General features: G+C 37.0%; 1 protein-coding gene across 1 annotated transcript in view; it reads right to left on the reverse strand.

Annotated features, from left to right (window-relative positions):
* Positions 1-581: 581 nt before the first annotated feature.
* The window catches only part of LOC142504812 (uncharacterized), a 107,120-nt gene continuing 91,209 nt past the window's right edge, over positions 582-16,492 (reverse strand). The window contains exons 3-4 of the mRNA XM_075617623.1: positions 1,433-1,869; positions 582-1,278 (exon numbers count right to left, since the gene is read on the reverse strand). Coding sequence (XP_075473738.1) covers positions 664-1,278; positions 1,433-1,869 — 1,052 coding nt within the window. The 3' untranslated portion in view covers positions 582-663. The remainder of the gene's footprint in view (positions 1,279-1,432; positions 1,870-16,492) is intronic.

Here is a 16,492-nt window from a genome sequence, read left to right on the forward strand (position 1 = left end):
TCTATAGAAACAATTGTCTTGCCAATCCTCGTTTGGCTCTGCGACTCGAATGTCTTATTACATGTTGTAAGTAATAGTTATTGTATTGTATTTTGTTAAAAAGTAACATGTAGCCCTCTTGAAAAAATTGTTTCGTAGGCTTTGTTTTTGTTTTGCTTTGTTTTTTTTTTTTTTTAATAAAAGCAACATTAGATCATTACGAAGGTTTTGACTTACCCCTACCAATATATAAGTCAAAACGAGGAGGAGTGAGACGAGCCAAAATTTCTAGTGTGTAACAAGTTATAGGCATTTTTACAACATAAATACGGAAAACAATTTATATCGAATTCCATGCTACATCACGCATATCTATAATTAGGTCGCGGATTGCTTGGCTCTTGAGACTCGTGTTCATAAATCTCTTATCTTTGATGTAAATACACATTTTCAGCTGTATAAACATGGATTTCCAACTCTCTAGTTTATGTTATTATCGATAAAATTCCAAACATGTCACTGCATTACATTGTCAAATCTTTATTAAAGTTGATACATCCCTCATATTGGTTATATATATATAATATATATATATATATATATATATATAAACACTCGCGCACACACACACAACAAATATCTTTGGTATCTAACTGAAGTGGAAAGCCCTTGCTTTGCTTTGTTTTAATACAATGTTCGATCACTCTTTTTGCCGAAAATGCCAGGTCCATAGGTGGAATACATCACATCGATGAGAAGTGGGAATTGCAATAATGCAAAGGATGTGACTGGAAGACAGGCCAATACGGTCATTGGTACAAGAAACAAATTAGATTTCTCCTTCAATGTAATATATATAGCTGCACTAAAGGCGACCATCATGAACGTGATTGAAGTGAAGAGGGTAAGTAGGCCGATGCATAATCTCGTAGGTAGAAGGTAAAGAAAGTCTTGTTCAGCATAACGGGAAGTCAGGATCGATAGAAACATGAGCAGTGAAGTGGTGGATGTGAACAAGGAAACAGAGTCTGAGATAGCAAATAAAACGAATAAATTTTTTCTTACGAAAATCGGTACTCCGGTGTCACTATGAAGTCCTCCTGGAACTGTGAAGGCTGCAGCAAATACGACTGTAGCAATCAATGCAGCGGCAATGGTACATGAGGTGGCAGTGTCTTTCATCCATTTCTCTCCTTGAGATTTTAACTCTTGGTGCTTTTCGGAAAACAGCATTTGAGGAGTCTTGCGGTCATTGTTAAACCATGTCCTACGAGAAGGGTTGACAAAATTTTCCATTTCCTGTACGGTGCACGTTGATGAAATTATCACCACAAAAATGTGCTCAGGTAAACAAACAAGCTAGAATTGCCGAAGTGATCCGCCAAATTAATTATAATTGCTAGTGGTGGACATGCATATAATTAATAAGAATGTTATGCAAGATGTCGAGTACCTTAGACCATTGTAACTCACGCTGCATCTGTAAAGCTGCACCAGAAACTAGATTGAGTTTATGAGGAGGCGCTAGTTCTCCGCATATGTGCATAAAGTTGTTACCCGAAGAGTCCGTCATGTCGTAAAAATATTGTTTTCGTTCATTCATATGATAAATGAGATTGAAAATATTTTCAACGCGTTCTCTTGCTGCTATGTGAAAAATGGTACATTCAGTTTTTGATTCTTCAGCATAAATGGTATTCGGAAACATCTCTATGATCACCTCCACAACCTCGTGTATGCCTTCCTCTGCAGCCTTAAGCATGGCACTTTGATAGACAGGTGAAGCATCACTAGAAGGCAAAGATTCCAGTGCCCTGCACAAGCATTTGACGAGTTCAAGTGTCTGTCGGTGCATTACTTTCTTTTTCTTGATGCTCTTCACTTCAGGAACTGTGTGTATATATTAATAGCCAGAAGTAAGAAGATAAACAAATATATGCATCGCATATTTTAACTTGTAATGATGACAAGGAGTAGAGTAGCTTCGATAGCTCATCTCAACATATATGTGAAAGGAATTTTATTCCTTGATATATTTTCTTTTTTTATCTTTAATATTTTGCCTTTCTAGACATGGGTATAATCTCGAAATTGATGATATGATCTCGTATAAATTCAATATGTGATATAAGACTATATTTGATATGACTCTTAATATCTTTAAGATATGATATCACAATATCTTTAAGATATTATCCTTGTTTTAAAAATAGTTTGTTTCCTAATGAAATTGTTTTTTCTATGTTAAATAGGACTCAAAGGAGAAGAAACAAAAGAGAGGGGGACGATATAGAGCAAAAAAACTTTCGGAGAGACTGAGATGCATTTGTACGAAGAAAATATTTTCTGATTGAAGCAATCTCGCGTCGTTGATAAAGTGTTGCTGTGAAGTGCTGACTACATCTGAAGACAACACCTAATCACTGTTTTGATTAGTGCGCTGATTTTTGAAGACTTTTTCACTTCTCAGTTGATGCATCCTATGTATTTTGGTTATACGGTTTGTTAGAGGTTTAGGATGAAATTTGTTACTCGCCTTAATAAGGGAGTTGTTTTATTCTTTCACTAGTATTGGTTTTTGTAAACTTACAAGTTTTTCTAGTGAATTATTTTGCCCTGAGGCACCGCACAAGTATTTTATACTTGTGCATAATTTATCTCTCGTATCTCGTATTATTGTCATTCCAGTTGTGTGTTAATGTGTTAAACTATAATTTCCGCTGCATGTTGTCGTGGGTGTTACAACACCTACGCACAACACCTACATTCTGATACACACAACACTCACCCTCGTCACATTCACCCTGTGGAAACGGAACTTTCAATTGGTATCAGAGCTTCCACTTGACGCTACTAAGTGAGATCCTGTTTTGTTTTGTTTTCCAGGTGGAAAAGGATCATGGAAGCATCAACAAACACTGTTTTTAGACCTCCCGTATTGGATGGATCAAACTATGCATTATGGAAAGTAAAGATGAGGGTTTTTATTAAATCAATTGAAGAAAGAGCTTGGCAGCGTGTACTTGATGGTTGGAGTCCACCAAAGATTGAGGATGCTGATGGAGACACTCGGCTCAAACCTGAAAGTACATGGACAATCGATGAAGTGCAAACGTCAAATTTTAATTCCAAGGCTCTCAATGCTATATTCTCGTCTGTTGACACAAGGATGTTTAATTTAATCACCAATTGTGTTTGTGCCAAAGAAGCTTGGGATATACTTCAGAAACATTGTGAAGGATCCGAGAGTGTGCGTAAAACTAGGCTAAGGATGGTGGCATCAAAATTTGAAAGCCTGAGAATGGAGGACAAGGAGTCTATTCTTGAGTATGATAGCCGGTTGAGACAACTTTCTAATGAAGCTCACAGTCTTGGAGATCCCATGTCCAATGAAAGATTGGTGAACAAAGTTTTAAGATCTCTACCTAAGAAATTTAATGTCAAAGTTTGTGCAATTGAAGAATCTAAAGACACTTCAACAATCAACCTGGATGAATTAATGAGTTCCCTCAGAACTTTTGAGATGAATCTTGATTTACAAAAGAAGGATAAAGGGAAGACAATAGCCCTTGAAGTTTCAACTGACTCTTATGATGAAATCCTTCAAATATCTAAAGAAGTGAATGAATCTGATTTAGGTGAAGATTCTATCTCTCTAATTACTAAAAAATTCGGTGATTACTTGAAGAAAATGAGAGAGAAGAAGAAAATTGGACAAAAATCTGTGTTGCCCAATATCACCACTTCTGCAAAAGCTCAAAAGTTTACTCCTATGAAAGGACAATTTCGACCAAAAACTGAATTGCAAATCCAATCAAATGTCAGAAATTTGGACTCAGTACAATGCAGAGAGTGTTCTGGATTTGGACACTATGCCAATGAGTGTGCCAATCGACTTCGGAGAAACAAAGGCATGGCTGTCACTTTGAGTGATGAAGAGTCTGATGATGATCAAGGATCAAATGAATCTGAAAAACACACATCGTTGTCTGCTGTGATCAAGGAGAAGCGTTCAATGCAAATCAATCCTTTGGGTGTTGGCACAGGTGTTGCAATACCTGGTCGCAACATCTCTTCAAATTCAGTGTGTCTTAATTCTACAACCCTTGGTGAATCAAGTCAGTCTGAAAACCAAGAAGTAGATGATGATGAAGTCACTCTGGAAAGTGTGCAGACAATGTATGAAGAATTGTATGAAGACTGGATCAAAAGAAATAAAGTGAATGCAATTCTCTCCAAAAAGAACACTGAGCTGAAGTCACAAGTATCACGACTTGAAGTAATCTTAAGTAAGAAAGATCTGGAATTATGCAAAGTCAAGGAAGAGCTTGAAGAAGCAACTCAAATTCTTGCGAAGCTTAATTCAAGTTCATCCAAACTTGATTCACTCTTGATGATTGGAAAGAATGACAAAGCTGGACTTGGTTATACGAATCACCAATTTGAAATAGGAGAGTCTTCCAACACTGAAAGAAAACCAACTGTCTTTGTCAAAGGAAGTGCTGAAATCTCGAATGCTACATACACTGAAAAAGGTGTTTCATCAAAGAGGCAAATATCTACAAAGAAGTCCAAGTCCAGAAAACGCCACTTTATCTGCCACTATTGCTTTAGACCTGGTCATATCAAACCCTATTGTTTTAAACTGAGAGATGACTACAAAAGATGGGAATCTGAACAGGTGTTGCCACAGGTGTTGTACAACATCCGGCGTAACACTGCCAATAGGAAACCATCGGTAAAAAGGGTTTGGGTGACAAAGGCTAATATTCAATGTTCTGTTATTTATACTTCGTTAAAAACTAACATTGCAGGAATATGGTACTTTGACAGTGGCTGTTCACGCCACATGACAGGTTCTAAAGACTATTTGACTGACTATGTTGAACTAAGGAATGGTCTGTGATATATGGTGGAGGTGCTAAAGGAAGAATAGCTGGCAAATGGACCTTGAATGTTGATGGACTGCCTAGTCTACACAATGTGCTTTATGTCGAAGGACTTAACTCAAACTTAATAAGCATAAGTCAACTTTGTGATGATGGTTTACATGTTAAGTTTGATAAAGACAATTGTGAAGTTTTTGATAATACTGATACATGTATTTTGACAAGTACAAGGTAAGCTGACAATTGTTATCAACTTGGAGAGAACCCTGTGTGCAATCATTCAAAAGTAAGTGAACTAAACTTGTGGCATCAAAAATTGGGTCAAACTTCAAGACATTAAAGAACCTTGGTAAGTACGATGCTGTGAGAGGTATGTCTAACTTATCCTCTGGAATTCCTTATGTTTGTGGTGCATGTCAAAAGGGTAAGCAAACACGTGTTCCCCATCAAGTGTTGCAACACTTTGGAACAACACGGTGTCTTGAACTCTTGCACATGGATCTTATGGGTCCAATGGAAGTGGAAAGCCTTGGAGGTAAGAAGTATTCATGTGTTTGTGTGGATGATTTCTCTTGCTTTACATGGCTAAGTTTTCTTAGAGAAAAATCCGACACATTTGCTGTTTTTAAGAAATTACATGCTAAGATTACTAATCTACATGATTTGAGGGTTGGTAAGATAAGGACCGATCATGGTAAAGAATTTGAAAACTCACACTTTATATCATTCTGTGAAAAGAGAGGGATAACTCATGAATTTTCGGCCCCTAAGACTCCTCAACAAAATGGAATAGCCGAAAGGAAGAATAGGACACTGCAAGAAATGGCTAGGGTCATGTTGAGTTCAAAGAATATTTCAAAACGATTTTGGGCCGAGGCCTTAAACACAGCATGTCATATTTCAAACCGTGTGTACTTAAGGAGTGGTTCTACTATGACATCCTATGAAATCATCATGGGAAAGAGGCCAAACCTGAAGTACTTTCATGTTTTTGGGTGTGTATGTTATGTTTTGAATGACCGAGACCATCTTGCAAAGTTTGACTCTAAAAGTGACAAGTGTTTATTTCTTGTTTATTCATCCAATAGTCGTGCATATCGCGTGTATAATCTCAGAACAAGAACGACTATGGAATCTATTAACGTTGTTTTTGACGATCTTGCAGATCTAACGGGAAAAACAATCGAGGACGATATTGATGGGCTACTGAACATAAGTGAGACACTGCCTAACACAGATGTTGCACCCGGTGTTGTAACACCTGAGACAACACCTGCACTGGCAGAATCAAATGATGAACCAGGAGAATATACTGAAAATGATGATGTTGTAACCAATGAAGGGATTGATATTCCCAGTAAGATTCAGAAAAATCATCCATCATCTCAGATCATTGGAGAAGCATTTGGAGGAATGCAAACTAGAAGAAAGGAGAAGGTAGATTATCGGAAAATGATGGGTCTAGTATGCATGACTTCCGTATACTCTCAAGTAAGCCATTCTTGTTTTGTTTCGCTCATTGAACCCAAAAATATAAATGAAGCCTTAAAAGATGAATTTTGGGTTGATGCGATGCATGAGGAACTTGAACAATTTGTTAGGAATGATGTGTGGGATTTGGTTCCCAGACCTGATAATGTGAATGTTATTGGAACCAAATGGATTTTTAAAAACAAAACTGATGAATCTGGGATTGTTGTGAGAAATAAATCTAGGTTAGTTGCTCAAGGGTATACTCAAATTGAAGGAATTGATTTTGATGAGACATTTGCCCCTGTTGTCCGGATTGAGTCAGTCCGACTTTTACTTGCTATCGCTTGTCACATGGACCTAAAACTATATCAAATGGATGTGAAAAGTGCCTTTTTGAACGGCATTTTGAATGAAGAAGCTTATGTAAGCCAACCTAAAGGGTTCGAAGATCCAAACCACCCGAACCATGTCTACAAGTTGAAGAAGGCACTTTATGGACTTAAACAAGCTCCACGAGCATGGTATGGTAGGCTTACTGAATATCTGCTTGACTTAGGCTTCAAACGAGGTGAGGTTGATAAAACCCTTTTTATTCAAAAATCGAAGCATGATATTCTTGTGTGTCAAATTTATGTGGATGACATCATTTTTGGTGCTTCTTCTCAAAAGCATGTTGATGAATTTGTTAAATGCATGTCTACCACATTTGAAATGAGCATGGTAGGAGAATTAAGTTTCTTTCTTGGATTGCAAATTAAACAAATGCATGATGGTATCTTTCTGTGTCAATCCAAGTATGCCAAGAATTTGGTGAAGAAATTTTCTACCGAGAACACTAAACACATGAAAACACCAATGAGGTTGACTGAAAAATTGTCCAAAGACGATGTTGCTGCAGGTGTTGACAACATCCAGTATCGCAGAATCATAGGCAGTCTTCTTTACTTAAGTGCAAGTCGTCCCGACATCATGTTTAGTGTATGTTTGTGCGCCAGGTACCAGGCTGATCCTAAAGTCACTCATTTAAAAGCTGTCAAAAGAATTTTGAGATATATAGCCGGGACAGTTAACTTAGGTTTATGGTACACCAAAGAAACAAACATTAAAAAAAGTGGGGTTTAGTGATGCTGACTGGGCTGAAAATCTAGATGATAGGAAGAGTACCACTGGAGGATGTTTTTATCTAGGTAACAATTTGGTGTCATGGTATAGTAAAAAGCAAAATTGTGTATCTCTGTCCACTGCTGAATCTGAATATGTTGCAGCTGCTAGCTGTTGTTCACAACTTTTGTGGATGAATCAAATGATTAAAGACTATGGTTTCAACAGTGACACCGTAATTGTATACTGTGACAATTCAAGTGCAATTGATATTTCAAAAAATCCAGTACAACACTCTCGAACGAAACACATAGACATTAGACATCATTTTATTCGAGATTTGGTTGATAAGGGTACAATTCGAATGGAATTTGTTAGAACTGAGAACCAACTGGCTGATATTTTTACAAAACCATTGGATTTTGAGAGATTTTCCAATCTTAGGAAGTCTCTCAGCTTGTGTGCACAATGATCACTCACGGATGTTGTCCTCGGTGTTACAACACCTGTGGACAACACTCAGCATGCATGTGCATTTTATTTTTAGGATGCTAGACATATTGCATACATCCTGTTTTGTGTGAAGCCTGTACAAGTGAAAGATACTGAATGGTGTGCTTTCAGTTGTGAATCAAACTTTCTATCAAAATTTTCTAAAGTATGGAGTGTGCTGAATCTAAGTCATTAAGCTGTGAGGATGTTCGTGTACCACATGATCATGTCCAATGTAGAAAATGACTAGAAAATTCTTGAGCAATAAGGTGAAAAATAGAAAAGAAAAAAAATTGTTGTTTAGAAGAAAATGAAAAAAGCTACCTAGAGGAGTCCAATGAAGACTGTTCTTCTAGTGTGGGAGCTACCACTTCTAATTAAAAATACAGATGAAAAAAGCTACCTAGAGGAGTCCTATGAAGACCGTTCTTCTAGAGTGGGAGCTACCATGTCTGAATTAAAAATGTTCAAGAAAGTTTGAGTCCAACTTGTGAGTGTTGCCAAGAGGTGTTGCCAACACCTAAGTACAGACTGATCACAGTTTGATCACATGCGTGTGCATTTCATTTTTGATCATACTTTAGGAATAAATTTAAGTCATTCATACTGCAGTTATGTGAATTCATCATGACCAGTGGGCTATCAGTTTTTAATTCATGAAATACGAAAAAAACCCTAACCGACTTAATTTTGAAATTTCTTGATTTCTAACTGTTTGTGGGGTTAATTCGACGTGGTGTTTTATCCTGCCTGATTTCTTGAAATAATGATGGCACTGTTTCAGAAAGTTACCGTTGGGTGAGAGTAAAAATTGAGTTGAAAGGTGCTGAAGTTGCGGCTCAACAGAATGTTACCGTTGGAGAGTTGTGCTTAAATAATTAGGAATGGACGAAGAATAACTTTACTGTTTAGTATTTTCCCTCACATTCTAAAATTTCTCCTGCCCTCACTATTCATTGTTTTTGCTTAAAATATCTCTGTTCTTCGCGATTTTCTGTGTCCTTCGAACCGATCTACTTCTTTTGTTCTTGATTGCGCAGATGACTGGCTTCGATCCTCACGACATTAGGAGTGAAATGGCTGCGAGCATGGGTGGAAAATCACCTGACACAACACCCACAACCGAAACCAATGTTGAGGGGATGGAAATTGTGGGCGTGTCAGAAGAACCAACTCCGCTGGAAATGATCGCTCCTGGTGAACCTGGGAACGAGATCAATGTCGAGAATCCACCGGACTTTGAAGTCTTGAATAAAGCTTTTCCCACTGCTCCTATGCGCCGAAGGTCAAAGAGACAAGCAGGGTTCGATCCTGACTTTGTTCCAACCAAGAAACCACGGGCATCTACCTCCTCAAATCTTCTGGACCCTGATTTCTCATCTGGGGACGACTCCAATGATGATGATTTTGAGTTGGTGGCTCGCCCCAAACCAACTGTTGCTGCAAAGGAACCTGGTTCTACTTCTGGTATTCAAAAACAAAACCCCATCACAGATACTCAAAATGTTGCAGAAGAAAGAGTTCCTGATGAGCCTTTAGAAGATGAACAATCTCTGGCCGAGTTTCTCGCTCACCTTAAGGAAGAAAAGGCTACCAAGAAACAAATTTCTAAGGATGATGAACCTGATTCAGAAATGATGAAGGAGTTTGAGCAAAACCGACCTGGAGCTTCTTCCTCTTCATCGTCTGTATCTGACTTTGAATCTGAGGAACAGGGTGATGCTGAATCTGAGGATATTGGCTCTGAAGCTAGTGAGTCTTCTGATGATGTTGCTACTACTGCTGCCGGTGTTGAGGTGGATGTTGACAACACCGAGCGCCACATTGACTCAGCTGACTATGATTTAAGTAAGTCTTTTTCCCCCAAATTTTATTCTGAGGATGCCTTGGCATTATGGCCGCTGTTTGTTCAGAGAGAGCTGATTGAGGAGAAAAATATTGATGTTAATGCCCTACTGTCGCCGTGTAGTGTTAGAATTCTACTGCAATCTCCTGGGCAGTGTTGGAGATGAGGAATCGGTGAAGTATGGGAGAGTGTTTGTTCGTGATCGTATCTACAAGTTCTCACCTTCTGTGATCAATGCATTCTACAACACTCAGGATATTGAGGAAGTTGAAGAGGATCTGAACATAAATGCTGTAACCTCTGTGCTCACTGGAGGCCTGATCAAAGTATTCCCTGATTATCCCAAGAAGTTGAGTGCTGCTAATCTCACTTCTTTTTTCTCCGTGCTGCACAAGACATCAATCTGGAATTGGACACCGTCAACCAATTCTACTACTGTGACTAGATCTCAGGCCCTGGTGTTGTTTGCTATTGGTACTGAAAGGGCCTTTAACTTTGGAAATCTGGTGTTCAGGACAGCATTGCAATATGCTGAAGGAGACTTCAAGAAAACAAAGCTGCCCTACCCTTCACTGATTTATGGAATCTTGGAATCTCAAGGTTTCATTAAGGATATTGATGAAGATCATTGCCCTGTCAAAGATCCTCTGAAGATTTCTCCTGCTTATTTCAAAGGCAACAGAAAGATCGATCTGCCTTGGCTGCATTCAAATGTTGCTCCGGATGCTGGCAACACTGATGATACAACATCTGAACATGTGCCTGAGACAGCTGAACAGCCACCTACAGATGTTCCTCCTACTGGTTATGTCACATTGTCTATCTCCTACATTCAAGCTCAGATTGCCTATGGTCGACAAAAGATTGAAAATGCCAAGAAAACCATTGAACATTATGAAAATCAAGTGGCTGACTATGAGCTTCTGCTGGGTGAAAGTGTCCATTCTGGACAAAAAGGGGGAGTAGATACAGATATAGCTGGAACCAGTGGAGCAAAAATGACTGATGATGATGGCAGTAATGAAGGATAATGAGATTTTGAGTTTTTTTCTCTTTTGATGGTTTTAGTATTTTAGTTGTCCTTTTATTCTCTCTGATCTTTGTCCCTCCTGATTAATGAACTATTTTGGTGTTATGATCTGAATGTTGCAACATCTAACATACAACACCTGAGTGAACTGTATTTTTCATCAGGGGAAGGCTTAACGGTAGAATTCAGGGGGAGTCAACTAAAGTTGGCTGAGTCACTGATTTGCTAACTCAGGGGGAGCTGAGATGTACAACCATTTTTGGGTTGTTTTGTCCAGAAAGGCAAAAAGGGGGAGATTGAAAGGAATTTTATTCCTTGATATATTTTCCTTTTTTATCTTTAATATTTTGCCTTTCTAGACATGAGGATAATCTCGAAATTGATGATATGATCTCGTATAAATTCAATATGTGATATAAGACTATATTTGATATGACTCTTAATATCTTTAAGATATGATATCACAATATCTTTAAGATATTATCCTTGTTTTAAAAATAGTTTGTTTCCTAATGAAATTGTTTTTTCTATGTTAAATAGGACTCAAAGGAGAAGAAACAAAAGAGAGGGGGACGATATAGAGCAAAAAAACTTTCGGAGAGACTGAGATGCATTTGTACGAAGAAAATATTTTCTGATTGAAGCAATCTCGCGTCGTTGATAAAGTGTTGCTGTGAAGTGCTGACTACATCTGAAGACAACACCTAATCACTGTTTTGATTAAATGTGCGCTGATTTTTGAAGACTTTTTCACTTCTCAGTTGATGCATCCTATGTATTTTGGTTATACGGTTTGTTAGAGGTTTAGGATGAAATTTGTTACTCGTCTTAATAAGGGAGTTGTTTTATTCTTTCACTAGTATTGGTTTTTGTAAACTTACAAGTTTTTCTAGTAAATTATTTTGCCCTGAGGCACCGCACAAGTATTTTATACTTGTGCATAATTTATCTCTCGTATCTCGTATTATTGTCATTCCTGTTGTGTGTTAATGTGTTAAACTATAATTTCCGCTGCATGTTGTCGTGGGTGTTACAACACCTACGCACAACACCTACATTCTGATACACACAACACTCACCCTCGTCACATTCACCCTGTGGAAACGGAACTTTCAATATGTTCGTTCGGTAATCTTTGAATATTAAAAGAAATTTAATGGTGGCGTGGGGGCTGAGTTTAATATATTGATATAGCAGAGAAACAAAGAACGACAAAAAGAAAACACAAAATATTATTGATAAACAGATACATGATTTTCAAAAATACTAGACTTTAGCTTTCATAGTCAATGACAGGTGTAGGATGACAATTAACAGAGTTTAAACCCGATCAGATCATCGGGTCTATAACTTGGTAGGAAGGTGTAACGGGTTTTAGTGAAACTGACACACACACACACACACATATATATTGACAATTCGTGTTAATTAACATATGTAACTAATTTAGAAAAAAACATATTTTTCTAATTTTAAAAAAAAGATTTGGACTAATAAAAATTTTCTCATATCTTTTTTATCATATTGTTTTCTTTTGTTATTTGTCATATTCTCTCAATAATGCATATATTTTATTATAATATTCAATTATTACAATCTTTTTTGACAATCAATGATATGCAATTTTTTATATACAATTTTGTTTGATTATTATTCTCTTTCATGTAAATTGACAACAATTTCTACTGGATGCTTTTACTTTCCTAGTCACCTTTAATTTATTAGACATTTATACTTGATAACATATAAACTAAACATTATTATTAGGGGTGAGCAAAATTTCGGTTAAACCGAATTAACCGATCGAACCGAGTCAATTCAGAAATTCGGTTCGCTTATTTCGGAAATTCGGTTTTCAAATAAAAAAAATTCGGTTATATCGGTTAATTCGGTTCGGTTACGGTTTTCAAAATTTTGAAATCGGCTAACTGAATTAACCGATATAATAAATACTATTATTTATCAATTTTAATATATTTTTAAATTTTTAATTTTAAAACCAGCCCTAATTCTAAAGAAAAATTTGTGATTTTATGTTTTTATGCATTTGTGTAGATTGTAGTGTTCAAAAAAAATTACATATATAATTAAAGTTAAATCACAATTTTTTTAAAAAACTAATCGGTTAACCGATTTTAATTCGGTTCGGTTTTAATCGGTTATGAAAATTAATTCGATCGGTTCGATTATTGCTAAATATTTCAGTTCGGTCCGGTTATGACTAATTTGGTTCGGTCGGTAACAGAACCAACCGAATGCTCACTGTTAGACTTAATTTTATTGTGGTGATGAGAATCAAAACCATTAGGAATAGCACCAACCAGAAGATAATGCAAAGCAGAAAATATTGATTCGCCTAAACAGAAGCAGTACTTTAGTTAGTACTCAACGGCTTAGTAAAACAGAAGCATAACTTAGCTTTACTGGATCAGTACGTAATCGCATTTTACTCAATCGTTTCTATCTTAAATGTTACCGTTACTTTATCTATTACTAAGCATTAATTGCACCATTAAATGCTGAACGAAGTCATTTAATTAGCTTTACCAGTTTTGGTATTAAACAAGACTGATTGTGTTGAAAGCTTTTTGCAGGATCTTCTTTAGGAAATAAAGCTATTACTATCAGAAGTCAAAAAGAGCCGTTCATTTATTGTAGACTTTGGATTCAAGTTATCTATATATGGATCAAATCCATTTAGAGAACAAGAACGCTGAACATTTTACTACTCAACGTTATATTGAGCAACCGCGAACCACTCTTAATATTTTAGCTCAATTTGCAGAAAAGCAGTACACGCTTCATTTTTACATCTGATCTTTGGAGATCATTTTGTACTGCTGTTTCTTCGCCTCTTCAAGCAAAACATAATTTCATATTTTTTGAAGAAGAGTTTTTAATCTGGAAAAGAGTCTTTTCCAGAAATCTTTGATATATTGAATCATACTGTGTTGAGATACTAAGAGTTTCAGTAGGCAAGGGATAAGTCCTGCTGAAGTGGGTGTGTACAAGTGTGTACTGTAAAATCCAAAGTCTTTTAGTGATACCTTCTGTAAACAGAAGAACGGGAGACGTAGAAGATTTTATCTTCGAACTTCCAGAAACAACAACTATTTTATTGCCTACTGTTATTACTATTTTCACCCTACTCCATCGGATCGTTTTCGCACTTATTATTGTGATCTACTAACTTACACTCGAACAAAGAACAAATATAATCTCTAACAGGATTATAGCACCCTTTGCAAAAACTATTATCAAAGGAAAGAGTTTATTCACCCCCCTCTAAACTCTACATCAATCCCCAACAAGTGGTATCAGAGCAAGTTTCTATTATTCTGAAAATTTGCAACAGTTATGGCACATTTTAGCAAGGTTCCCATGTTCTCGAAAGAAGATTTTGATGACTGGAAGATCCGGATGCAAGCTCATCTTGCAGCCCAAGATGATGACATGTGGTATGTCGTCATAGACGGCCCATTAAAGATCTTAAAGCCAAATACAGCTATTGTTGTTACTGACGGTGCACCACAAATGGTTGAAAAACCAAGAAACGAATGGACTGGCGAAGATAAGAAGAAAGCCAATCTTGATAATGTCGCGAAGGACATTCTTTATAAAACTCTTGATAAGAACACCTTCAGCAAAATCAAGATGTGTTCCACTTTAAAGAAATCTGGGAAAAGCCCATTCAGATATGTGAAGGAAATGAGCATACAAAAGAAAATAAACTGTCTGTAGCAATGCAGAAGTTTGAAAACCTAAAAATGAAGGCTGGGAAACTCTAAATGAGTTTGATGAATGTTTCAGCAGCTTAATCAATGAGCTAGCAGCTCTGGGTAAAGAGTACGGCAACCGAGAGATAGCGCTCAAAGTAATGAGAGCTTTACCCAGAGAGTGGGATGTGAAAACCATGGCTATGAGAGTATCTAAAGACCTGAACAAGTTAGAACTGCATGACTTGTTTGCAGACTTAAAAGCCTATGAGTTCGAACTGGAAGTGAGAAGTGGAGAAGAGCCCTCATCAAATCTATCTACCAAGGATCTTGCTGCCACTACTACTGCTACTACTTCTTCTACTGCTGCTGTAGTTGTTCTACTACAAGCTTTACCTGCTGTCATCATTGATAGCACATCTGAAAAGACTGCTGAACAGATTAGCAGTGACGCAATGTCATTGTTCGTAAAGAAGTTTTCCAGATTTATGAAAAAGAATCATCGAGCCTACCAGGGTCCCAATCGTAATTTCAAGAAGGATTCACCATCTGGTGACATGGCGTGTTTTAACTGTGGAAAGATCGGTCATTTTATTGCTGATTGTCCAAAGCCAAAGAAGGATGATCTGAAGAAAAAGGATCACAAGAGGAATAAAAAGAAGTCCAGAAGAGATCGATGTAGAAGAGTTAAACAGAGGGTGTCAGAGAGACTAATGATTTAAAATTTCGAAAAGAGCGGGCTGTCCAATTGGTTACTGAAAATAACCATAAGAAGATTTGTTGTTTTATGATAATATCTACTGGAAGTCATAAAGTACTGATATATTTCCAGCATTTTTATGAAATCAGTAGACACATTGTTTTATCGAAAAGACAAACATCCGTTCTACTTCTGACAAAACCCGAAAATAATAGTCTGAAAAAGATACTGTTCCCCCTAAATTAATGCAATTAATAAATGCGAAGATACGATATCTGAGGGAAAGACAGATGAATCTTGGTAGTCGTGAAATCAGATAGCCGTCTCTTCAGCTTCTTGAGACTCTATATAAGTGCCTGCAAGTTTACAAACAAATTCATTTACACCCTCTGTTTAACTTTTCAAAGACTCAGAAAGTTATTCCAGTGACAGCGATGTAGAAGAAGTCAAATGTCTTATGGCAGATACTGATTCAACCTCGACATCTGGAGAGGTATTTGACTTTGACTCTGACGAGTTTACACGTACTGATCTGATTAATGCATTGCATGATATGGTAAAAGAGTACTCATGACTTTCTCAATCATTCGAGGAAGTTAAAACTGAAAATCAAAACCTAAAGGATCAAATCAGTAAGTTTGCTTGCTTGCAAGAAAACAGCTGTAATGATCTAAAGGTTGAGATTAATAGGTTGAGAACTGAGAATGATAGGATGAACACAGATTACCAGACGCTGAAGTCTGAAAACCAGAGGCTATCTGTTCTGGTAATGCTTGGAATAAGTCCTCAGTTTCATTGGAGAATATGCAGGAATTGCAAAAGCAATCTGGAGACAGAAGTGGTCTCGGATTCAGCAATAATGAAAGCACTTCTGGAAACAGTACTAAGCCAGAACTGGACACAAGCAAAGAGAAATACATTCGTTTTATTAAATCCAGTTTGGTATATGAACCGGAAGTACCAACTGTTCGAGTTGAAAGGAATGTAGATCAGATGAACAAAAGAAAGCATTATGGTCTGGGTTATGTTGAACCTAAGGGAAGAGTTCACCAGAGTTCTGGATCCAGTAGAAGATTCAACTCAGGAGGACAACCCTCTATGAATGTTAAAAACTACCAATAATATAATTCTAAACCTATTCAGAAGAGATACAGGCCAGACAAAACAGAAGAGAAGAACAACACTCTAAGATGCATACTGTTAGAAATAACAGACCTTCTGTTGCACACACATCTTTGGATACCCGAAGTACAAGGTCACCAAGAA

Source organism: Primulina tabacum, chromosome 10 (genome assembly GCF_025594145.1).
Source record: "Primulina tabacum isolate GXHZ01 chromosome 10, ASM2559414v2, whole genome shotgun sequence".
Lineage (NCBI taxonomy): Eukaryota > Viridiplantae > Streptophyta > Magnoliopsida > Lamiales > Gesneriaceae > Primulina > Primulina tabacum.